General features: G+C 40.9%; 1 protein-coding gene and 1 long non-coding RNA gene across 3 annotated transcripts in view; one reads left to right on the top strand and one right to left on the bottom strand.

The window, feature by feature from the left end:
- Positions 1 to 26,476, top strand: part of LOC112659442 (phosphofurin acidic cluster sorting protein 1) — a 161,451-nt gene that overhangs the window by 91,882 nt on the left and 43,093 nt on the right. For both annotated transcript variants that reach the window (XM_049096879.1, XM_025446243.3), the window contains exons 2-8: positions 4,534 to 4,621; positions 16,232 to 16,321; positions 16,983 to 17,108; positions 21,590 to 21,734; positions 21,993 to 22,084; positions 22,174 to 22,254; positions 25,693 to 25,752. In XM_049096879.1, coding sequence (XP_048952836.1) covers positions 4,534 to 4,621; positions 16,232 to 16,321; positions 16,983 to 17,108; positions 21,590 to 21,734; positions 21,993 to 22,084; positions 22,174 to 22,254; positions 25,693 to 25,752 — 682 coding nt within the window. The remainder of the gene's footprint in view (positions 1 to 4,533; positions 4,622 to 16,231; positions 16,322 to 16,982; positions 17,109 to 21,589; positions 21,735 to 21,992; positions 22,085 to 22,173; positions 22,255 to 25,692; positions 25,753 to 26,476) is intronic.
- Positions 1,275 to 26,222, bottom strand: LOC125752983 (uncharacterized). The gene is made up of 3 exons (XR_007403736.1): positions 26,184 to 26,222; positions 17,847 to 18,038; positions 1,275 to 1,867 (listed from the first exon to the last, which is right to left on the bottom strand). It is a non-coding gene; the product is annotated as an uncharacterized LOC125752983 (long non-coding RNA).

Below are 26,476 nucleotides of genomic sequence, written 5' to 3'. Positions count from 1 at the left end.
TCTTCACTGAAGCTGTAACACAATTACTCATGATCTTTTACGTAATTTAGTACTTAATTTTGTATGCACCATTACATTTGTTAGATAATTGATATACTTAAATCCTGTCCTCTCAACTAGGTAACTAGGTTATAAACTGCTCAAAAGCAGAGATTATGCCTCATTTTTCTATGTACCTTATAGCTTCTAGCATAGAGCTAACTACAGTAAAGATATATACAGTAAATGGTTGATGAAAATCTTGCTGTGCAAAAAAGAAAGTCCTTAAACCACTTCTAGGGCAGCCTAGGTGGCTCAGTGGTTTAGTGCTGCCTTCAGCCCAGGGCGTGATCCTGGAGACCCCGGATCAAGTCCCACATCAGGCTCCCTGCTTGAAGCCTGCTTCTCCCTCTGCCTCTCTCTCTCTCTCTCTCTCTCTCTCTCTCTCTCTCAAATAAAATATTTTCAAAAAATAAACAAATAAAGCCATTAGCCTGCATCGCAGACTAGAAGGTGAAAGGATCTGTCAAGTGAGTGGATTCCCTTTAAAAAATCTTCCTGCAGGCAGCTCGGGTGGCCCAGCGTTGTAGCGCTGCCTTCCGCCTGGGGTGTGATCCTGGAAACGTGGGATTGAGTCCCACGTCAGGCTCCCTGCATGGAGCCTGCTTCTCCCTCTGCCTAGGTCTCTGCCGTTCTCTCTCTCTCTCTCTCTCTCTGTGTGTGTGTGTGTCTCTCATGAATAAATAAAATAAATAAAATCTTAAAAAAAAAATCTTCCTGCAAGTCCTACCTAATATGTCCACTTACACATTGCCCAAATTTTAGCCATGTGTTTTCACCTAGCAGCAAAAGAAGCTGGAAAGCATGATGCTTTTTTTAGGAAGCAACATGCTCAGCTAAAAATTGGTGCTCTGTTATTAAGTAGGAAAAGGAAAATAGATGTTGGGTAGGCAATTAGCAGCCTCTAGCACACTGGGTAGAAACTTCCTTTAAAAAAAAAGAGGTACCTGGAATCCCAGGTTATTTGGCTCAAAAATAATCTTCCCTTCTGCCCCTCTCTCCCACTGTTGATCTCTCTCTTGCATGTGTATGCTGTCTCAAGCAAATAATAAAATATTTTTTTAAAAACAGTTCATTGAAATATAATTGACATGCAATAAACTGCACATATTTAAAGTGTACAGTTTGACAAGTTTTGACATAAATACATCCTTGAAAACATCACTACAACTAAGATAGTGAACATATCACCCCAATAGTACCTTTTATTAAGATTTTATTTATTATTTGAGAGAGAGAATGCATGAGCAGAGCTGGAAGGGGCAGCAGGGGAGGGAGAAGCAGACTGCCCTCCTGAGCAGGGAGCCCTATGTGGGGCTCGATCTTATGACCCTGGGATCCAACCTGAGCAGAAGGCAGATGCTTAACCATTTGAACCACCCAGGCACCCCTCCTGTACCTGTCTTTTTTGGTCTGTGCCCTCATTGTTCTTGGGTTCTCTTGAGAGCAAGGCATAGGAATAGGAATGTAGTTAATGTCTACTAAAAATAAACTACTAAACGGTTTTTTTTTTTAATGATTGTACAATTTTGCACTCTCACCAGCCACACAGGGGACTTCTGGTTATACCACATCTTCACCAACACTTGGAATTATTATTGTTTATAATTTTAGTGTGAAGTTGTTTTTTTTTTTCTGCTGTAGAAAAACAGATTAGAACAGGAGTATGATGGGGATGCCTGGGTGGTTTGGTCGGTTAAGTGTCTGCCTTCGGCTTAGGTCATGATCCCAAGGTCATGGGATGGAGCTCCACATTGGGATCCTTGCTCAGCCAGGAGCCTGCTTCTCCTTCTCCTGCTGCTTGCCACTCCCCGTTTGTGCTCTTTTTCTGTAAAAACAAAATTAAAAAATTTTAAAAGGCATATGCTCAGAGAAGGACCCTTCCTTTTAGGCCATAGATTCTGTATTTTTACTGCATAAAGAAGTACCCAACCAAGAAAACAGGGTAACAAGAAAACCAAGGATCAGAATCTAACTCAGCCTCTCATGCATTGCGGCACCTCCAGTCAGAACATCTTGCCAGGCTCTGTCAGGCTTAGTCATTCTTAGAACTGTCTGGGACTGTTACAGTCAACTATGTGTAAGTGTGGGTTTAAGGAGAAATTTGTCTATTTCCTTGAATTTTTTCTGTTATATGAAAATATATGTTGAAAATATTTACTTGTAATTAAATAATTTCTTCTAACTTTCTAATAAAGTGCCTTGTAAGTAACTTAAATTGGGTTCTGGCTAAGATAGACCTAAATTTGCATCTTGGCTCGACCATTTTCTGTGTGATCTTGGGCAAGTCTCTTAATCCTCCTGGCATCCCTATCTGTAAAATGGGCATATTTCCCACCCCTTAGAATTACTGTGAGACTTACATGAGATAACACAGTATATATCCAGCAACTGGTACCTGGTAGATGCATAATGAGTCATAGACATTTTTCTTATATTTTGAAGAACTAGAATTCATTTAAGCCCCCACATCTCTTTGAGTCATACCATTAAAAACACAAATAAAAAGATCTATTGAACTGATTGCCAATAAAATGGAAATCAATGTGGTGTGTCTAGTTTCTAAGCAAACACTGAGCATATCCAGTCTTGCTATTGCTTTGTTACCTAATGTATTAAATCATTCTTGGCTAGTTGACATAAGTGCTGTGGCGTAAAGCCTTATTTATTTGTTCAATAAACATTTATTGGTCTGTGATGTGTTATTCCTTCCTAACAAAACTCTGCCATATCATCCTACAATTTTTATATGTTATGTAAGAGGAAAGATGGTCCAGAGCCTTGCGGCACATGAAAGAGCGGAAGACAAGTAGTATAATGTAAGTCATTAGTTGTCTTCCCCTCTGGATTGTGTCATCTCCATGAGGCTAAGGGCCACATCCTTTTTAGTTTTAACAACTAATCCAGTGCCCAGGAAATGCTCACTAAATATGTGGAATGTGTAAAAGAGTAAAGAAGGATCACAGCAAAGGGAAAGAAACACATGTTCCAGATTTATCCTTGTGACTCTTTATATCTTGCAGTGAGTTTATTAAGCACCCGATCAGTCTAAAGGTAGAAAATGTTTGCTTTGGAAAGAAGCAAAAACCTAACCCATTGAAAGCATTCATAATTAGCAGCCTTTGATGAGCAACAAAATGTGGTATATCCAGTCTCTTCCATTTGTTCCTCCAGTCATATTCCCTTTCCTTTCTGGCAAGGCTTGAAAATCAGTTGAACAATGTAGTTATATTTCTTTTTTTTTTTTTTTGTAGTTATATTTCTTAATAGCCAACTATGTGGAATGTAATAATCCCTTCGGTGTTGGCAGAATCAGAGTTCCTTTGGGGCTAGCACATCTCTACTCTGAAGGGAAAAGAGAAACATACAACACTGTGGGTAGGCATTGAGGGGGAGATATTGGAAGAATGAGCATGAACCCAGGTGATTCCAGTTTAGCAAACCTGAGCAGGTTTTAGGAGCACAGTTGAGGGAGCCCTAGTCAATGACTGAGGAGGAATTAGGAAATTCTAAAATTTTATTTAACAGATATTTGCTGAGCAACTACACTGTTGTGCTCAGCCCTTTCATAGAAGGCCCAGAGGAGTGTGGTACCCAAAGACCTAACAAATTCAATATGACTGGAGCTTACAGTGTGATGAAGGAGTAGAAAAAGGTAAGACAAGTAGTAAACAGGGGCAAGAGAGCTACAGCAGTGGAAAGAGGGAGCGTAAAATGGAGTCTAATCTGAGGACTTGTTATGACTCTAGTAAGCAGCATCCTTTGTATGACTCCTCATTCACCATAGCCTCTCCAAGGAAGAGAATGTTTTGAACTCGAACTACTCAAACCAGAAGCAGAAAGACAGTATTAATTTTTTACCTCCCAGCTCCTACTAGAAGACCAGGGTAGCCTGTCTTGGTTAGGCAAGGTCAAGTCAGATTATAGTTCCTGACTCAAGAACAAGGGATAGTTCTCTTTGAGTGAAGGGGGACTCCCTGATTGTGGCACTGAGGATTTCCTGCTACCCGATGCGCAATTCAGTTAAAATCCAAACTGTGGCCATTTAAATCACTTTCTGCAAATAATATCTTTTTCATTTGTGTGGATTATCTCTTTGTTGCTACAAATTTACAGCTGTAAATGTTTCAGGTGTGATTAGATGTAAAGTAGAAGAGGGACCGAATAAGCAAAATAAACATCTATGCCTGCCCTTGGTATACCTATCCCCCTCTCCTCTCAGAAATTGCTCCCATGTATTAGGAGTAAAAAAGTATGTCAGTTTTACCTTGAGATCATTGGGTATCCACAGAAGTTCATGGAATAAGGTACCTTTTGACAATTCTCAAGTATCAGAGTTAAATAGGAAGGTGCTCTTTTACTAAAGGAGGACACAGTTTGGCATTCTAACATTCCTACTCTAAGAGGTAAAACAGTGTTTCCCCAACATCATCTGTCACTTTTCTCATAAGTTCCTTATGTTTGACTGGATTGTCTTTCTCAAAATTTTTCTAGGCTGTTCAGCTTGACCCTGAAGAAACTTGTCATGCTTAAAGAAATGGACAAAGATCTGAACTCAGTGGTCATTGCTGTGAAGCTACAGGTGAGTTGAGCAGGATTGTTTATTCAGGGTCCAAGGAAGCTGGAAACTTTTTGCCTACTGTTGGGACTCCAGAAATACTGATGGCTACCTCTTCTCTCCTTCCCTCCATTCCTTCCTTCCTCTCAGCCACACAAGGAGCAATAGTGTAAAATGTCTGAGCTCATGAGACCTAATGAGTCCCAGTTCTGTTTCTTAGTTAAACCACTTAGTTTCTTTGTCTGAAGACTAAAAACTTGGACCTTCCTGCCCTGCATATCTAACAGGATTAGTACAGTATCAAGATTGGGTGATACAGATGCTAAACTGTTTGATAAATGATTCAGAAATTGCTGTGGTGGCCAATGCCTGTTTCAGTCTTACATCCAGGGTTTCTGGGTCCAAACAATGCATGATTGGAGAAGCACTTTGGGGGTTTTCTATAAGGTAGAAGAAATTAATAGATTATTGTTTCAGACTTGGCAATTAAAAATTTACTAGAATATTTTAACTTCTAAGTAAGCCACACATTTAACTCTTTATAGGAGTATCCTTGAAGATCCTTACTCAGTATCTTCAAGAATGTTTCACAAACATTCATACTGTAAGCATTCCCAAAGTTCAGGAAAGAAGGGAGAACTGAACTACAGGAAGGTTAAGGAGTTTACCTGTTGCCAGCTAATTACCAGGTGGCGGAAGTGGTACTAGAAACTAAAGAGCAGATAATTGATATAATCTCATTAAGCTCCACTGCTATACCTTCCTTAACTGTTAAGTCCTTCCTAATGATGACTCCCTAGAGTTTACTGAGATCCTGGAGTCATTAAATAATAATTAGATTCTTCAGCTTAAGAATGGTATATTTAGTGAATTCTTACTCATTGAAAAGTAGTGAACTATATGGTAACTCCCTACTAACCAGCATATTTTATTAGTTAGATCAGCTATGATGCAGTAGTTTATTGTTCTAGTATTAAAATCCACATCTGTAGCACTCACAGTATGTGTACCATGCACATGGAAGAGGTCCTCAGTTCTCTTTCTGAGGTAAATATGTTATCTTCATTTAGTCCTCAAAACTTAAAGCATTTGGGGCACCTGGTTGGCTCAGCGGTTGAGCATCTGCCCTTGGCTCAGGGCGTGATCCCAGGGTCCTGGGATTAAGTCCCTCATGAGGAGCTTGCTTCTCTCTCTGCTTGTGTCTCTGCCTCTCTCTGTGTCTCTCATGAATAAAATATTAACAAAACAAAACTTAAAGCATTTGAGCACTCCTAATGAATTTGTGCATGTCCTACTTTATATTCTAATTCCCTGTTCATCTTTGTACATAATTCCTCCAAATTTTGTGAAACGTTCCCAGGCATGTTGAAAAAGCAAGTATGAGACAATGATGCACAAGTGGAGATTTTCAGTGTCTTTGCTTCCTGCCCTGATCTTACACCCATTTCTAGGTCATGGGCAGGGTTCCCATTTTCAGAAATTGTTGCCTTTGCTAAAAGCTATTGCTTTCCAATGCAAACACTGTTGGTATAGTTCCGAAAGTTGCCCGCTGTTTTTGCCGTTCCCACAGTCAAATGCCTTTGCCAAAAGAAATAATATCCTTTATTTCCTGATTAAATATTTAACATTCTGTAAAATTTTAAATTATAACAAAAAAACTATAAATATTCTGAATTTTTTATTGCTTTTCTTCCAAGAAGCTGAAAGTAATTACAGATGTTATCACATTCATTTATCCAGTGACTTGTTTATTCATTTCTTCATTCATTTAATAAGTTTTTATTGAGCATCTATTATATGCAAAGCATTGCTACAGGCACAGGAGACACAGCAGTGAGAGGATAAAACAGAAATGGGAAATTGCATAAAATACTTCTTTTTTTTTTTCAGATTGATTTATTTATTTGAGAGAGAGTACACGTTGTGGGGAGGGGTGGGGGTCAGAAGGAGGAAGAGATAGAATCTCAAAAAGACTCCCCATTTTTTTTTAAGACTCCCCATTGAGTATAGAGCTTGCTGCAGGGCTCATAAGCCTGAGATCATAACCCACGCTGAAATCAAGGGCTGAACACTTAACTGACTTAGCCCGCCAGGTGTCCCAAATATGCATAGAGAGTACTTCTACTTCATAGTGAAGTATGTTTCTTGTCTTAAATACTTGTCCAAGTCAGTTGTGAATTAAAATAGCTACTTTTGGGGGCACCTGGGTAGCTCCGTCATTTAAGCATCTGACTCTTGATTTCAGCTTAGGTCATGATCTTGGGTTGTGAGATGGAGCCCCATGCTCTGCACAGGGTGTGGAGCCTGTTTAAGATTCTCTCTCCCTCTGCACCTATCCTACTCATGCTTGTGCATGTATGCTCTCTCTCTCTCTCTCTCAGATAAATTCACTAAGTAGCTGCTTTTGTTATGGAGCACTATTTTTATGTGAAAGAACAGACAATCTGGTTATTCCGACTCAGCTACTTGGAAGATATTTTCTTGAAAACAAACAAAGTGAACCTATCACTTCAAGGGAAACAACTGAAAATACTTTAAGCCAATGATAAATGAAATTGGATCTTTCAAATGAAAATTAGAATTTTGGAAAATGTGTCTGTCACTATAAGCTTCCCAGCTTCTCAGTTCTTAAGGACTTTTCTAAAGAGATCAGTGGTGATAGTAATGATAATAATTTTTTAAATTGTACAAATAGTAAAATGTGTAACATTTGAAATGTTTGCCTAACTCAGTGAACCAGTGCTTTCCAAATTACCAATGCATGATGTTACAAAATCATGCTGGGTAAAAGATCTGTTCTAAGAACAAAATAGACCAATGGATTGGATTTTATTTTTAACACTTTATTTTGAAATAATTTTAAATTTGCAGAAGAGGTGCAGGGATAGTACATAGAATTCCTATATTCCCTTCACCCAGCTTTTCCCAGGGTTAACATCTTTCTTAATCATAGTACATTTATCAAAACTAAGAAATTATCGTTGGTACAATACTATTAACTAAACTAAAGGCTTTATTCAGATTTCCCAGTTTTTCCACTGATGTCCTTTTTCTATTAATAAATTGGATTTTAATATTTAACAGTGCTACAAAAGCCTCCTTCCTTTGTTTTTAACTTCGTATCTCCTTGAGTATTGATTTTTTCATATACTCAACCAAAACAATATTTTGCAACAAATTGAATACAGAAGCAGGTAGGAGAATCCAGCTGTCTTCTGTTAGCCAGGCATTAAAGAGATTCGCAGAAATGTAGAAGTATGCCCCCTGCTTCATACTGCTGTTGAGAATATAAAATGATGTAGCCACCTTGGAAACAGACTGGCAGTTCCTAAAAAGGTGTGACATAGAGTTACCAGGTGATGCAGCAATTCCACTACTAGATGGTGCCCAAGAGAAGTGAAAACATGTCCACATAAAACCTTACACATAAATGTTCATGGCAGCATCTATTCATAATACTTAAAAATTGGGAAAAAACCAGGTCCATTAACTAATAAGTGGATATGTAAAAGGTGGTATATCCATGCAATGGGTATTCTTTGGCAATAAAAACAAATAATGTAGTATGTCCATGCTACAACATGGACAAACCTTGAAAACATCGTGCTAAATAAAAGGCAGGCACAAAAGACCACATATTGTATGATTCCATTTATATGAAATATCCACAATAGGTAAAATGATAGAGTCAGAAAGTAAATTAGTAGTTGCCTAGGGGATAGGCAACTGGGGATAGGGGCTGAGAAGGTTAATAGGGTGACAACTAAAGAGTATGGGGTTTCTTTTTGGGATGATGAAAATGCTCTAGAATTAATTGTGGTAATGTTTGCACAACTCTGAGTATCCCTAAAAGTCATTGATGTGAGACTCGATCCCCAGGACTCCAGCATCATGCCCTGAGCCAGAAGGCAGATGCTTAACCGCTGAGCCACCCAGGCGTCCCTAAGTGAATTTTAATACATATTTTTAAATATCTCAATTATAATTCCTGATACAGTAAACTGATAGATGTACCTACATAACTAAAAGCTTTTTGGGTATATAATTTTTTAAAAAGATTTTATTTATTCATGAGATACACACACACACACACGCGCGCACACACACACACACACACAGAGGCAGAGGCACAGGCAGAAGGAGAAGCAGGCTCCATGCAGCGAGCCTGATATGGGGCTCTATCCCAGGACTCCGGGATAATGCCCTGAGCTGAAGGCGGACGCTCAACTGCTGAGCCAGCCAGGCATCCTGGGTATATAATTTTTGAGTGTAAAAAGATTCTGAGACTGAAAACTTTAAGAATCATTGTAGTAGAAGGAAGGAGACAACAAACACAATAAGGACATTATCTACAGGCTTTCCTTGAAATCTAATCCATTCTGAGAAACATGTTGGATGGCAGCAGCCTATCTTCCTTTATTTAAATGGGAAAGATAATAATGAATTCTCAGACATCCAAGAAACCTCCACCTATTTCCTCAAATATTACTGCAGCACTCTTAAGTATCTTTGTGACCATTCACCAATAATCTTGTATTTTTTAAAAAAAGAAGCATTTAAAACACCAGGAACCTAATTTTTACTGCATTTAATACTCCTTAATGTGTACTTTTATGTGCTATAAATAATGATACTGTAGTATCAGATATAAATTGTTTTGCTTCTATACTACAAATGAAGATATGCTGTTACATAGCTTAAAGATGATACGTAAAGATAATAAAGATAATTTTCAAATTAGACCCAAGTTGGTAGTGCCCCAGGCACCTGAAGAAGCAAGTACTGGGACCCATGAAGAGCAAATCTTTGGAGAAGGGTGGGAAAGATGAGAACAGTAAAGCACCATGCTTTAGAAGTGCCGGTGCTGGGATCCCTGGGTGGTGCAGCGGTTTGGCGCCTGCCTTTGGCCCAGGGCGCGATCCTGGAGACCCAGGATCGAATCCCACATCAGGCTCCTGGTGCATGGAGCCTGCTTCTCCCTCTGCCTATGTCTCTGCCTCTCTCTCTCTCTCTGTGACTATCATAAATAAATAAAAATAAAATAAAAATAAAAATAAATAAAAAAAGAAGTGCCAGTGCTCACCGTGATCCTATGACTGCCCTGCATTCTATGTCCTGTTACTGGCACTCGTAGATTGGTTTTAACAGGTTTGCAATTCAGATAATGCAATTGGGATAGAAATTTTTACAAGTATTTATAGCACATATTTGGATAGCAAGAGTTCAAATAGTGAGGGCTGCTGCTATTAGGAGGAGATATGTCCTGTGGAGAAATAAGATAAAGGGATGGGTGAGGGAAGTTACAAATTATATGTGGTGATCAGGGGTAGGCCTCATTGAGAAGATGACATTTATGTAAAGACTTTGAAGGAGGTGAGGGAGAGAGCTATGCAATATCTGGAGAAAGAGCAATCTAGGCAGAAGGAAAAGGCAAGATAAGGCCCTAAGGCAGGAATATGTCTGATAGAATCAAGAGAAAAGAGGAGGTGCCCAGTGAGGCTGGAGAGGAATGAGAACAGTAGATGAAGTCAAAGAAGTAGGGGGGACAGGATGTGCAGATAATTACAAGGTCTCTGGCTTTCAATCTGCGTGAAGTAGAGGGTTTTGAGCAAAGGAACGATGGGATTGTTCTGGTTGTTGTGTGGTAAAGAGACTTATAGATGGGAAAGTGAAATCGGGAAGACCAGTTAACAGGCCATAATAGTGATTCAGGCGAGAGATGAGGGCAGCACCAGAGTTTTTTCATCCCTTCCCCTTCCCTTATCTTTTTAAAGTTTTTTTTTTTTTTTTTTTTTTTTAAATTTTATTTATTTATTTATGATATTCACACAGAGAGAGAGAGAGAGAGGCAGAGACATAGGCAGAGGGAGAAGCAGGCTCCATGCACAGGGAGCCCGACGTGGGATTCGATCCCGGGTCTCCAGGATCGCGCCCTGGGCCAAAGGCAGGCGCTAAACCGCTGCGCCACCCAGGGATCCCATCTTTTTAAAGTTTATTTAAGCAATCTCTCTACACCCAACAAGGCACTCAAACTCATGACTCCAAGATCAGGAGCCACATGCTCTACTGACCAAGACAGCCAGGCACCCTGCCAGAATTTTTTCTTAAGCAGTTGGTGGGTGGAAATGCCGTTAAGTGAGATGGAAGACTGTGGATGAAGCAGATTTGGAGGGAAAAATCCAAAACTCAGCTTATCGTATTGTTTCAGATGCCTATTAAACATCCAGGAGGAGATGTTGAATAGACAATTGAATATATGGGTTTAGAGTCCAGGAGGTAGGTCTGGTATAGAGATATAATCTAGAGAGTATATTTAAGTATATTTAAGACCCTAAGATTGGATGAGAGAATTAGGAGTGGAGTGAATATAGAAAAGAGAACAGGTCTAAGGATTTAGGCCACAGGCACTTCCAACATTAGGAAGTCAGCAAGGAGAGCAAAGAGACCAAGAAAGAGTAGCCAGAGGATAAGAGGAAATCCAAGAGAGTATGGGGTTCCACATCCGTGGAAGGATGTGTTGCTGGAAGTTAGGAGTGATCAGCCCTATTAAAAGCTGCAGATAGATCAAAGGAGATGAGAACAGATATCAGATTCTTTAAAGTGAAAATTATTTGAGACCTTGTCAATAGCATTTTTGGTGGCATGGTGGAGATAGGAAGGTTGAGTGGAATGCATTTAAGAGAAATAAAAGGATTTCAGGAGAGTAAAAATAAGACAGCCCTTGAGGAGTGTGCTATCAAGTGAAAGCAAGATACAGGTTGGTACCCAGCAGGGCACCTAGGGATGAGAGGTTTTTTTTTTTTAAGATGAGAGAAATAACAGCATGTTTGTTAATGGGAATGATCCAGAATAAAAAGGAAAGTTGATTATGTAGGAGAGGAAAGACTGGTTGAAGAGCACTTGAGCAGATGAGAAGGGATGAGCTCTGATGCCCAAGTGGAATGGTTGACTTTAGATAGGAGTGGAGCCTTCATCTTTGTACCGGGAGGGATGAAGGAAACATGAGCATATGTGCTAAATAGGCAGGTATGCTGGGAGTTGTGGGAACCCTTTTCCTATTGCTTATATTTTGTCAAAGTTATCAGCTTAGAGTGAGGAGAAGTAAGGAGGCGTTAGGGGTTTGAGGAAAAATGAGAAGGTACCATTATCAAGTAGAGTAGAAAAGTGTAAAGACTTGGGACAATACAGAGTAATTGCCAGGCTGCTTTGTCGGCCCACTACAAATTCAAGGTCATATATTACAGACAAACCAGTTTGCCTGATTATATGATTCTCTCTGGGCATGTTCACCTGGTACAGTTGGTTTTAAACAGGGTTGTGATTTACCAAATGAGTATAGCAGAATAGCAGCAGAGGACAGGAATTAAGTTTGTATGCTAGCACATGTTTATAAAGATTGACTATGGCATTAAACTGGGTAAGGAGAAAAGAGAGACAGCAGGAGCCTGAGGAAAACTGAAACAATGGAAGGATCCTTGGATTATAGGCCCTGGTAGGCCTGAAGGATTATTGTTGTTGACAAACCAGAGAGAATGAGCTGAAAAGGGTAATCAGAGAGTGGGGTGCATGAAACTGAGATTAGGTATTGGTTGTACTTATTGGTAATGATAAGATCCAATTTATTGGTAATATAATTATTGGTAAAGATAAGAGTATAACCGTATGGGTGAGTAGGTAAGACAGTATAAGAACAAGATCATTGGAAGAGAGGGATTATGGGATTGAGGCAGCCAAAGTATAGGAAAGAACGTATTTTGAAATCAGAGAGAGTTATGGCTGGAGTAGTACTGAGGAGAGGAACAGTGAGTGAGGAGCTAAAATCAAGAAATGAATAAATAAAAAAAAAATTAAAAAAAAAAAAAGGGGGATCCCTGGGTGGCGCAGCGGTTTAGCGCCTGCCTTTGGCCCAGGGCGCGATCCTGGAGACCCGGGATCGAATCCCACGTCAGGCTCCCTGCATGGAGCCTGCTTCTCCCTCTGCTTGTGTCTCTGCCTCTCTCTCTCTGTGTGACTATCATAAATAAATTAATTAATTAATTAAAAAAAAAAGAAAAGAAATGAGCAGGAATGACTATACCCAGCAACAGCAAGGGATAGAGGACAGTATGAACTAAGGGTATCAATTCAGAATAGGGTTTTTAGAGTGACGGAGGGGAGAATGTTCTAGAGCTTATGATGAAAACAAGAAGGAGGGATCCCTGGGTGGTGCAGCGGTTTAGTGCCTGCCTTTGGCCCAGGGCGCGATCCTGGAGACCCGGGATCGAATCCCACGTCCGGCTCCCTGCATGGAGCCTGCTTCTCCCTCTGCCTGTGTCTCTGCCTCTCTCTCTCTCTCTCTCTCTCTCTCTGTGACTATCATGAATAAATAAATAAAATCTTTAAAAAAAAAAAAAGAAAACAAGAAGGACACCTTCCCCATCTCCAGTCTGGTGGTATGTGGGTTATGGGAAAAAAAACAGCCACCATTTGGGAGAGTTAACCCAGAAGCCATGTCTTCAGTGGAGATGCGGTTTCGGCTAGAGCAGGGTTTCTCAGCAGCAGCATCGAACATGTGGGGCTGTTCTGTGCATTGTAAGATGGTCAGCAACAACCCTGGCCTCTACACTCTAGAGATACTTCGCGCACACACCAGTTATAACAACCAAAAATATCTCTAAATATTGCCAAATGTCTCCTACCTCTGGTTGGAACCACTGCTATATATAAAACACATTTTGAATTCTTTTCAGGATTTCTGAGCTTCATTTTATGGAGATTTTAAAAATCAAATAAATCCATAAACTCAGGTGAAAACTTTGTTAAGATTCTTGTTCACGGAGCACCTGGATAGCTCAGTTGTTTAAGCGTCTGCCTTTGGTTTGGGTCATGATCCCAGAGTCCTGAGCTCTGTGTTGTCAGGCTCCTTGCTCAGAGGGTAGTTTGCTTCTCCCTCTCCCTCTGCCTCCTCCCCCTCTGCCTCCTCTCCCTGCTCATGCCCTGTCTCTATCTCTTTCTTAAATAAATAGATGAATAAAAATCTAAAAAAAAAAAAAAAGATTGTTCGTAATAGTGGTTACTACAAAAAGTGTTATCCAACAGACGAGGCAGAATTTCCTTTATTATTTTTAATTGGTATGATATAACACTATTCTCATTACAAAACATTGTGAAATATTGTATTTAGATTTTCCTTCCTGCATTAAACAAAATTTGCATTTTGTAAAAACAAAAATTAGGAATGGATATAAAACCTAAATATAAAAACTAAAATTATAAAATTTCTAAAGGGAAACAGCAGAGTATCTGCTCCAACACAGCAGAATAATTCCATAATCTTAAGAATAGCCAAGAGATTTCTTAGGTAGGAATGCATTAACCATAAAAAAAATAATAAAGTACACTTGATCAAAATTAAATACTTCATCAAAAGATACCATTAAGAAAATGAATAGGCAAAAAAATATTTACATACTTATTTCTGACATGTGACTTGTATACATAACAAAACTCTTAAAACTTGAAAACCCAGATAAACCTGGACGCTTCAAAATGGTAATTTACAAACGACCAGTAAACTAATAGAAAGGTGGTTGATAGTCATCAGGGAAATGCAAATTGCAATCACAGCGATATTTCACTATATGTACCCATTAGAATCCATGATTCAAAGCCTGATCACACCAACTACTGGTTAAGATATGGAATAACTAGAGCTCTCATATACTGCTTCTGGGAATGGGAAAGGTACCAACACTTTGGAAATTGGTCTGGTAGTTTCTCATAAAGTTAAACATACAGACCCAGCAAATTCATCCCTTAGGTGTTTGCCCAAGAAGAGGTAAAACATGTCCACACAGACTTGTAACAAGAATGGCAGCATTAAGGATGCCTGGGTGGCTCAGTGGTTGAGCCTCTGCCTTTGGCTCAGGTCGTGATCCCGAGGTCCTGGGAGAGAAGCAGGGAGCCTGTGTCTCTGCCTCTCTGTGTGTTTCTCATGAATAAATAAATAAAATCTTAAAAAAAAAAAAAAAGAATGCCAGCATTAGCCATAATAGCCAAAAACCAGAAACAACCTAAATGTAAATGTTCAGCAAAGTAGAATGGACAGAGTGTGATATATTCATAGAATAGAATTCAACTCGGCAATAAAAAGGAATGAACTACTAGTACATGCAATACCCTGTATGAATCTCAAAAGATGATGTTTGAAGAAGCCCAACCAGAATAGTACATACTGTATGATTCCATTTATATGGAATTTTAGGATTGGCAAAACTAACCTATGGTGAAAGAAACCAGAACAGTGCTTACCTCCAAGAGAGCAGTGTAGAATTGTCTGGGAAGGATCACAGAGTTTTGTTTTGTTTTTTTTTAAGATTTTATTTATTTATTCATGGGGGGGGGGCAGAAGTAGAAGCAGGCTCCATGCAGGGAGCCCGACGTGGAACTCGATCCCAGGACTCCAGGATCACACCCTGGGCTGAAGGTGGCGCTAAACCACTGAGCCACCAGGGCTGCCCGATCAGAGTTTTTATGGAGCAATAGAAATGATGCATGTCTTGAGGCAGATGTGGGTTACACAGGTATATGTGTTTATCAACTAATTGATCTGTGTACTGGTAATCTGGGCATTTCATTGTGTTTAAATTGTCAATTTTTTAATTTTTTTGAAAAGTAATTTATACAGATTTACTGGCATTCCTTAGGCCCTCCTGCTGATCTCTTTTTACACTTTAGGCATATTTGGCCCATCTTTATTTTTAGAGCTAAAAATGTTGGGGTATCTAGCCCGTTGTCAGGTTGGAGGGGTAGGGCTGAAAGGAAAGTTCCTGGGAAAACATTAAGCTGAGACCTGAAAGATGAGTGCCTTAGCAGTATGTAGAAGCACGAATGAGCATCCAAGAAGAAAAAAAGCACATGAAAAGAAAGGCCCAAAGATAAGACAGTGCAGGTGAAGTGTCAATTTGAGAGGAAGAATGGAAGCAGAGATGAGCATGGGGAGATCACACCCCACCTCAAGGTACTGCTACCTGCCTGCTCTTCTTTGGGAATGTTAGGAAAACTCATGAAGAAATAAATTGCTTTTATGTGAAAACCTTTTATGAACACGGCATAAAACATTTTTTTTTGGCATAAAACATTTAAATCATACCTATGATATATGATATGGCTTGATTTTATTGAGTATAATAAAAATTGATCAACTATTTGGTAAGAATGTAGTCTTAAATTTTTTAAGTTTGTTTGTTTATTTATTTGACAGAGGGAGTGAGAGAGAACATGAGTGGAGGGGAGGAGCCAGAGGGAGAGGGAGAAGCAGACTTCCTGCTGAGCCGGGAGTCTAACTCAGGGCTCCATCCCAGGACCAAGTTAATAGAGTTTAAATGTTGTTTGCAGGGGCACTTGGGTGGCTCAGTGGTTGAGCATCTGCCTTTGGCTCAGGTTGTGATACCAGGGGTCCTGGGATTAAGTCCTGCATTGGGCTCCCCTGAGGGAGCCTGCTTCTCTCTCTGCCTATGTCTCTGCCTCTCTCTCTGTGTGTCTCTCATGAATAAATAAATAAATAAATAAATAAATAAAAAGTTTGCAAACTTAGTATTTCTTTTGATCTGATTTTTGATGATACAAATTTGACCTATTTTTTCTTGGTTTCAGGGTTCAAAAAGGATTCTTCGCTCCAACGAGATCATCCTTCCAGCTAGTGGACTGGTAGAAACAGAACTCCAATTAACCTTCTCCCTCCAGGTGAGTACTCAATCTTAGGTCATTGATGTCCAGTCTAGTCCCTAAATAGTCCTTTAATCTGGAGACTGTTTTATCCAAGAGCAGCTATAGCCCATTGAATTAAAGTCACCCAATGAACTGAGCCTCTATAGCTAGCCTAAAGGGCCAAAGCAATCACTTAGCCAGCCACAGTGAGGAGGCTGAGACCCAAGTGCTTTTCTTTTTCCTTGGATAAGGCTGTTAGCCTACCCATCCTATCTTAGGCTACCTGCAGCCCTGTTACTTCTCTTTGGTAATCTGCAGCCCACTCCCCAGCTGAGTGTGTCCCCTTCAGTCTCATTCCGCCTCCATGTTGTAATCTTGATCCCTTCCCTCTCCTCCTTATCCCTTTTTAGTATGTCTGTCTCTCATCGTAATTCCAGGAGCCCAAATTGAAGCACATGGAGAAAACACTTGATCACATGGCAAACAAAGAGGCAGTTTTCTGAACATGTGTGTACCACAGAGCTGCAGAATCAGACCCTCAGCAGCAACTTAATGGTGGTTCCTTCACCCCTGATTCCCCATCTTGTACAGACAGGAGACAGGCAAGAAAGGTTGTACCAAATATCCCCAGCAGGATGAAAACCCACCAAGGACCCAGTTGCTTATTAACTGTGCTTGATTCTTTTGTACTTCGCAGTATCCTCATTTCCTGAAGCGAGATGCCAACAAGCTACAGATCATGTTGCAAAGGAGAAAGCGCTACAAGAACCGGACCATCTTGGGCTATAAGACCCTGGCTGTGGGACTTATCAACATGGCAGAGGTGAGAGGAATGGTCTCCAGCCTTTAAGACAGAGAGCCCCCCCCAAAAAAAAAAGACAGAAAGCCCAAGAGAGACACCAGGCCCCACCAGTTGAGCCCAGCAAATGATATTCCCAGCCTCCTGGCTGGGTGCTTTATTCTATTTTACAAGTCAGTTCTTTTATTGGAAATTCAGGATATACCTCTTTTTATCCAGATAGTTTCTCCCTCACAAAATGTTTTTCTTTAAGTTTAAAAGAAAATTCAAACTTAGAGAAAAGTTGTAAGAATAGTGTAAAGAATTCCCATATACCCTTCACTCAGATTCTTTAGTGTTAACATATTACCACATTTGCCTTATTTTCCTCTCTCTATATAAACCTTCATGCATATTATTTTCTCTGAACCACTAAGAGTAAGTTGCAGACACAATGCCCTATTACACTGTGCTGTGTTAATTTCCTAAAAATAAGAACTCCCCTGTGTGGTCAGCACCATTCCCGCCATAAAGATCAGGGCATTAACATTGTTATAAGATCACCATGCAGCCCACAGTTCTTGTTCACATTCCCCAGCTGTCTCAGAAATGTGCTTTAAAGGCCCAGGATTTAATCTAGGATTACATGTTCATTTAGTTGTTGTGCCTTTTTAGTCTCCTTCAATTTTCAACAGTTCCTCAGATTTGCCTTGTCTTTCATTCCCTTGACATTTTTTTAAGAGTACAGGCTACAAAAAAAGAAACAAAGTACAGACTGGTTACCTTATAGAATGTTCCTCAATTCAGGTTTGTCTGATGTTCTCTGAAGATTAGATTCAGGTTATGCATTTTGGGCAGAATCACCACAGAAGTACTGCTCTGCAACACAGGCACTGCTCCACACCACTTTGTTCCATTTCTGGTGAGGTTAGCTTTTATTGCTTGGTTAAGATGATGTCTGCCAGGATTTCCAACCTAAATTAATACATTTTTTGTATTTACCAATGAAAAAATATTTTATAGAGTGATGTTTTGAGACTGTGTAACAACCTTTTCTCTCCTCATGTTTTTACCAACTAGTTGTGGCATCTATTAATGATTCTTGCATGAATCAAGTATTATTTTGATGCTTGCCAGTGACTTTCTAATCCCATCATTCCTGCTATATACTTTAGTTCACTTTCTATTGTAAAACAGAGCTTTCTCTTCTTCCCCATTTGTTGATTGGTTCATTTTTTGTATTAGTTATGGACCTATGGATTCCTGTTTAATTCAGTGAGGTTTCTGTAACTGTCATTATTTATTTTGGTGCTCAAATTGTCTCAGATATGGCCAGTGAGAGTCCCTCCAAGCTGGTTCCTATATCTTTTCTTTAATATGTCCTATCATTCTTTATACATTTCTTTACTTTCTGGTATAATATATCACCTTGTACTTTCCCTGATCCAGCCTTGAAATGAACTGATTCTCTAAAGAGTCCTGGTTCCTTTTAGTGGAAAATGATATTTAGAAACCAAGATCTGGGTACCAGAAGTATTCCTTTTCCCAGTTGAGGTGTCATTACTTCTACTCCCTCTCAATAGATAGAGCTAGGAAATATATCTCCTTCTGTGTATATACACTCATACATGCATATAAACATGTCATGCCTATTTCCCTGTCTATGTCTGTCTCATCATGAGCTCACATTCCAACCAATTCCAACCCAGTACCATTTGGGCTTCTTAGAATAAGCCTTTCCCCTTCCCATAGTTCTAATTTCCTCCTCCAACAGGATGAAAGCAGGCTCTCATTATCCTCAATATGTTTACTCATTTGTGTAGTTCTCTTATGTGCCAGGTAAATCCACTCAACCCTGACAAAGGGAAAAAAGGGGCCACAAATCAGTTTTACTTTTTTTTTTTTTTTTTAAGCTGAAGCAATAAATAGCAATAATGCTATTGTGACCACAAAGCACCAATTCAACAAGGCATTGAGGGATCCTTGCTCAGCAGTTTGGAGCCTGCCTTCGGCCCAGGGTGTGATCCTGGAGTCCCGGGATCAAGTCCCACATCAGGCTCCCTGCATGGAGCCTGCTTCTCCCTCTACCTGTGTCTCTGCCTATCTCTCTCTGTGTATCTCATGAATAAATAAATAAAATATTAAAAAAAAAACAAGGCATTGATAAATAGAAATTCAGACAAATGTCTCTTTGAACAAACATGTAGCAAGCCCACCTTTTCAAGTTCTTAAAAACAAGTACTCAAACTAAAAATCAAACAAAGCATCAGAGCAATTAAAACAAATTACACATTGGGACACCTGGCTGGCTCAGTCAGTGGAGCACACAACCCTTGGTCTTGCGGTTATATGTTCAAACCCCATGTTGGGTGTAGAGATTACTTAAAAATAAAAATCTTTTTAAAAATTACACCATCATGAAGGAATATACATAAAAATATTCTGTACTAGTAACAAGGCTTTTTGATCTTTAACTCTTGGCAAATTCCTTCAGAAACAAATTAGTTATAAATACCAATCATAAAGTGAAAAAATGTTGTCTTCTATGGAAACAAAATGCCAATTGAAAGTAAATCTATGCAGAAAATACCATTACCTCCTGTGAAAGAAGCTGAATATGGATGGGTATCCCTAAGACACAACAGAGTTTCTGTTTTCAGAGGTTCTGCTCCTGTAAGGGCCATGACATATGTTCATCTCAAACATCACAGTAGGTCCCAGCAAAGCCCTAACAAGGTCAACTGAAGGAGCCTCTATGAAAAGGAGTGTTATCAATTCTATCCAAATAACACAAGCTGGGCAGCCCAGATGGCCCGGTGGTTTGGCGCCGCCTTCAGCCCAGGGTGTGGTCCTGGGGACCTGGGATCCAGTCCCACGTCAGGCTCCCTGCATGGAGCCTACTTCTCCCTCTGCCTGTGTCTCTGCCTCTCTCTCTCTCTCTTTCTCTCTGTGTGTGTCTCTCATGAATAAATAAAATCTTTAAAAAACAACAAAAAACAAATAACACAAGCTCTAAGGAGCAGGGGCATTCAAGGGAGATCGCAATCTCTCTTTTCTCCCCTTCCCCAGGTTTTCTTGTTTTTAATATCCCTACATCTATAACAAGAGATCATTCAATTTGGTCTTTTTTAAAGGATTTTGGGAAAGCAATCTGTGGAGAAAAATCCCTTTAGTGGAGAGAAGTGTTCAATTGTGTCAAAGATCACTCTATTTGACAAGCTTCACAGGAAAACCATCCTGTCCACAAGTTATCCTTGTTCCTCCTGGCTGAGTTCAGGTCAGCCAATGAGTTACCTTGTCTATCCAATAGGATTATATATCATTTGACTGAAATTCTTTACATATACATTCGTGTGTATTCTATTTACAAAGGTTCATCACATGAAACGAAATTATGTCATTAGTATTTTTTGAGGTCTAAGACCCAGTTCAGCTGTACTGTGAAGAGTTGTTTCAATGTTTTGCCTGTAGAGGTTTTACATGATACTTACAGATATTCAGAGCAGGACCCCATTTAACTGAAGTCCTGTCAACATGTCATTTCTTGTCATCAATAGCAGGGATTTTCCATCAATTTCCTATTCCTGAAAAGCACTACCTTGCTCCTCAAATCCTGCTGTTTGGAAATAGTTGACATCCATCACAGTCTTGTCTGCAGGATCTAGTGGCCTCCCATTCTTCATGGAACTCCCTGAGTGGCGGGTACCAGGAGGCTTTCCCTGCTGTGCAGAGCTCAGTGGCTGCCACATGCCCAGCCCCATGCAGCTGGCCCACAAATCAGTTTTAAAACTTATATCTACTTTAATACATTAAATAGGTGTATTTTGTGATCTTAATAAATAGAATATGTGAGATAGTCCCAGCCCATCTATCTTTCCTCTTTAGGTTTTGAATTAGTATGAGGAACTATAGGGAGTGAAGTATTATGAACACAACATTTCCCCACCTTTGTCAAGCCCTTCCATTTTCTCAGGTCCTGTAGATCCTTTTCCCCATTGCCAGACATAAATACAGGGTGGCCCCACCCACCCTGGAGAACCAGTTCTGTCAAGGACTAAAACTAAAATGTAGTCCTAGAGATGAGCCATCTCATCTGAGTCATTTTCAGTCTTGAGCCTTGATTTTTGTTTTTAAGCACAGAACCTGGACCAGTGGCTGGCATTTCAAGTAAGACTTTGAAGGCAATAGGAGAACAGTAGGCATGGATTTGAAAGATAGTGAGAAATGTATTAGGGGCACCTGGGTGGCTCATTTGATTGTCTGCCTTTGACTTAGGTCACAATCCCGGGGTCCTGGGATCGAGCCCCACAGCTGGCTCCCTGCTTAGCGGGGAGTCTGCTTCTCCCTCTGCCCCTCCCCCTGCTTGTGTTCTCTCTCTCTCTCTCAAATAAATTAAAATATTAAAAGAAAAAGAAAATGTATTAGCACAATGCCATTCCCATAGGCTTGCACATCCATTTAGGTTTATGAAAATGGACAATTCACCTCCCCTAGTGAGGCATTGCATTGCTGACTTGTGGTCTCAGGTGATGCAGCACCCTAATGAAGGCGCCCTGGTGCTTGGCCTGCATAGCAACGTGAAAGATGTCTCCGTGCCTGTGGCAGAAATAAAGATCTACTCTCTGTCCAGCCAGCCCATTGACCATGAGGGAATCAAATCCAAGCTCTCTGGTAAGATATATGCAGTATCTTGAGGTCCTGTGGGTCAAAGCCCCATCACCTGCTCCCCATCCTGGGAAACCTAAAATGTTCCTATCAAAGAGAAGTTTAGAGATCCCTGAGAATAAAACGTGGCCTGCCATGGCTGTGGCACTCTCCTCTACCCCAGCCATATTTCCACTTGACAGGAGCCCTGATTCCAGCCAACCAAACTCTCTTAGGCCAGATCTTTGCGTTGCAAGGTTGTCTTACTAAGGTGTCTCTTTCCAGATCGTTCTCCTGATATTGACAATTATTCTGAGGAAGAGGAGGAGAGTTTTTCATCAGAACAGGAAGGCAGTGATGATCCATTGCATGGGCAGGTAACTTTCCACAGCCCGTCACAGGTAGTGTGTCTCAGAAATAATTCCAGACCCTCCTGGGATTTCATTCCATCCACCTACCCACTTAGGACCTGTTCTATGAAGATGAAGACCTACGGAAAGTGAAGAAGACCCGGAGGAAACTAACCTCAGCCTCTGCCATCACAAGGGTGAGCCTCGAAGGTCTGGGGTATGTTTTACCTGAGATTTTCAGTTTGGAGGTAGGATGGGAGTGGTACATTGAAACCTCCTGAGGTCTTTTTAAAAATTTGCACACAGCCATTCCGTAGAGGTTCCAATACACCCCTTTATCTCCTCCTTTTCCTCCACCACCACCACCTAATTAAGAGTCACTGTTGTTGAGAAGCAGTGTTACTTATAGGAGCATGTTATATTTTTCAGGTTATCTCAGGATAGAAAATAGGTTGAAAAAACTTGTTTTAGAGTTTGAAATAGGTAAGGCTTCCTTAAGAAACAGAATGCCTCAGATATCCCTTGTCCCTTCTCCAGGTGATAACTTCAAATTACATCTTGCCTACCACATATATAGACTCAGTCTTCTCTAGGAGTATCACCATTTTTCATCATTTTAACCCAGAAATAATAGGTTATTGGTTAGAACTGTGGATTTGTTAAGGTCTAATTACATTGGATATAGTTCCTGCCTTAATGGATCCATAACCTTAGAAGCCAAATGCCTCTGAATTGTTTCTCCCACAGATTTCCTCAAGTCAGTATTTTTGGTAAAAATAGAGTCCTGGATTGAGACACTTAATACCTGGATTTCTAGGTTAACTTTGGGGTTTTTTTGGTGTTTTAGTTTAATTTAATTTAATTTTCATTGCAGTAGAATTAACCCTACAGTGTTATATTAGTTTCAGATATATAATGCAGTGATTCAGCAATTCTATAAGTTATTCAGTGCTCATCATGATAAGTGTACTCTCAACCCCTTCCACCTATTTTCCCCATTTCCCCACCCCTCTCCTTCTGGTAACCATCAGTTTGTTCTCTATAGTTTAGAGTCTGTTTCTCAATCTAGATTAACTTTGACTGATTCTGGAGTTACTGTGCTAAAGTGTTGGAGAGTCAAAGGAGCCAGAAACTCAGTTTCATTTTTCCCCAGACACATCCTGATTATCTAATACAGAACTAGTCTAGGGACCCCGAGAGAAGAGATTCCCATCACCTGCAGGAATGAAATAAATGTAGGCCAGACCTTCCAAATGTATTGCATCTGAGCCTGGCTTTCACCATGAAACCACACTATGATCTCTCCATGCATCCTTAGGTATCATTGGGCTTAAATGTAAATCCTCAAGACTATGGCCTTGATTGCCTCCATTGAATATTGAAAACTAAAGAGAGCAAGTTTTGTTGTCCTCTGGTATCTAATCCTTGATTGGCACTCCAAAATGGCCTGGGTAAAGCAGGTACCCAGAGCCCAGACATTTTACACTGTTGTACTCGCAATGGGAAGAGACTGAAGGATCACTCTGTATTGTAGCCTCTTCTGTTAAGTTCTTTCTCTTGCTCTGTAACCATGGAGAGACCCTATTTTCTTCCCACAGGGTGCCTCCTAGAGCTTCATAAATCACCTTGCCCCATGGTTTTATATGAACCATAGCTTCATCCAGTTATATGACCAGAGTTCAGTGCTCCTATTAATATCTATTCCCCCAGGGCTCTGGGTGGCTCAGTTAAGTGTCTGCCTTCAGCTCAGGTTATGATCCCAGGGTCCTGGGATTGAGCCCCTGGTCAAGCTTCTTGCTCAGCAGGGAACCTTCTTCTCCCTCTCTCTCTGCCCTCCCCCTGCCTGTGCACGCGCTCTCTCTCTCTCTCTCTTTTAAAGATTTCATTTATCCATTCATGAGAGGCACAGAGAGAGAGAGAGAGAGGCAGAGGGAGAAGCAGGCTCCACGCAGGGAGCCCAGGAGCCCGACGTGGGACCCAATCCCAGGTCTCCAGGATCATGCCCCAGGCCAAAAGCAGCGCTTAAACCCCGCTGAGCCAACGCCGCTGAGCCAACGGGGCTGCCCTCTCTCACTCTCTTAAATAGATAAATATCTTTAAAAAAAAAAAATCCTCTCCCTCAAAGGTTGTTCTTTGTTTTTGTTTTTTTTTAGCTCTAGGCACTTTCCAGTCAGATTACCAGAGATTTAGTAATGGTTCATTATTATTTTCTGTCTCCTTGCACTCACACATTCTTCTCTCCCTACCAAGAATACTTTGTTCTAGATACACTCATTGATTTGCTCTTTTTTTTTTTTTTCTCTGCTATGAATGCCCTCTCAATCTTCCCTCTCCCTGCTTTTTCTTGAAGGCCTGACTCAGCCTTTACTTGCAAGTTAGTCTCTTCCATCTCCAGATGGCAAGTCTATCATTCAGTCAGGAAGTACTTAGGAACCATCATTGTGCCTAGAGTTAGAAACATAAGAGATAAGAAAGGTCTAGTCCGTGCCATCAGGGAGATCACAGTGTCTGGATACAGACAACATCTAAACCAGCTACTAAAACACAGTAGAGTAGATACCAGAAGATAGAGCTTGGTGTAAGGGACAGCAATGGTGGTCAGGGGAAAGTGACCTACTCTGAGCAGGAACGCTAAGAGAACCCCACAGACCAAATGCTGAGAGATGGGTTCTAAGAATAAATAGAACACCAAAAAAAAAAAAAAAAAAAAACACCAAGTGGATTGGGAGAGGATGTTTAGTCAGCAGAAGATACCATATATGAAGGCCCAGAGGTATACAGCAACACACCATTCTTTAAAGAACTATAAGCATTTTCCACTTGAATGGTGGGGGAGGAAGGAGAGATGTTCGGTGGTGAGGTGAGGCTAGACAGGCGGCCCTCAGACAGACATGGGCTTGATGCTGCAGCTTTGTTCTCTGGGCACTGGGGGCCAATTAAGACCTCTAATCTGGGGAGTATCCTGATAAGATTTGCATTTGTAATGATCACTGTGGACTCTGGAGAGAACAAGACTGGAAACTGGTTGGGAGTGTGAGGGTGGGGGCATGGTGGCTGAAGGCCATTGCAGTGATCCCACAGAGATGTGGGGAGAAAGGCCTGAAGGAAAACAGTGGTATTACAGATGAAAAAGAGAGTAGGAGTTAGTGAACACCAGGCTGTGAAGAGAAAGGAGAAGGGAGATACTCTAGGTTCAGACTCCCCTAATCAGGGGGTTGGTGATAATGATACCCAGGATGGGAACACAAGGAGAAGGTGATCAATTCTTGGAAATGCTGGGCTTGAGATGCCTGTGCATATATGCAGGTGGAAATCACTAAGCTGTACTGTGGTTCTGAAGGACTGGAGAATGGGATGAGCTGGAACTGCATGGGTAGCAGAGGGCCCTAGGGAGGGATGAGACCTCCTCCTTCTATCTATGCCCACAGCCCTGGGAACTGCTCTGGTGTTAACCATGCACGTGCCTGCTTCCCTGGTGGGTTTTACATGCCAGAGGGTAAAGGCTGTTTTTTCTGTCTTCGTGTCCTCCCACGATTCCTTACAAAAGTAGGCTCTGGATCACTCTCTTGACCTAATTTGATCACTATCCACAGGTGGGTATTGTTTGAGAACTTTTGTGTGATCTGTTCCTACAGCAACCTAACATCAAACAGAAGTTTGTGGCCCTCCTGAAGCGGTTTAAAGTTTCAGATGAGGTACGACCCCTTACTCCCGAGGTTGATGGTGAGTAGAATTCCCTGAGTTTCACCCTCGTTCCTGGGGTGCACTCTTTCCTGCCACTGGGAGTCAGGATTGCGGGACCCCCCCCCCCCCCAAGTGAGAGAATAGCTTAAAAAAGGACTTTAAACTCCTTGAGAGGAGAAAGAAAGGCTTTTCATGTATCACCCAAGGTTTCACGGTACCGGGAGATAGGGGTAACGTGGTTATACTTAGCTATAGTATTAGCTTACTAATACTCCGCCCCCCTGGTATGGAGTATTAGTAATAAATCCCATTGTTGTTTAATTTTCCCTCCTGTCAGAAGGGGAACATTGTGCACATCAGCCTGACCTCAGTGGTCAGCCTTTAAGTAACCAAAAATTGGCCTTTAATAGAGAGGCAGTGTCCTCCCCGGGCTCTGACCCACCTGGTGCCAGTTTTCACAGGCTTCTCTTCTCAGTATACTGGAAAAGAGATGGAGAGGAAAACTGGTTAGAGGTTTCTTTGTCCTTCTGTGAGCTCCTCAGGAAAACAGAACCAGGCTGCACAGGGTCACAGTCTTCTGGGTTTTCTTGGACCTGTTCTTTGGCGGAGGTACATTAGCACTTCGGCTTTTCTTCCTCATGCCATGTCCACACAGTGTGGAGTGGTAGGGAGGCCCTGAAAAGGAAAGCTGGCCTCACCACACCCCTGCTCTCAAGATTGGATCACAGAAAGGAC

This window comes from Canis lupus, chromosome 18, assembly GCF_003254725.2.
Source record: "Canis lupus dingo isolate Sandy chromosome 18, ASM325472v2, whole genome shotgun sequence".
Classification (NCBI taxonomy): domain Eukaryota; kingdom Metazoa; phylum Chordata; class Mammalia; order Carnivora; family Canidae; genus Canis; species Canis lupus.
Note: the sequence above shows the minus strand (reverse complement) of the source record. Positions and strands in the feature narration are given on the sequence as shown.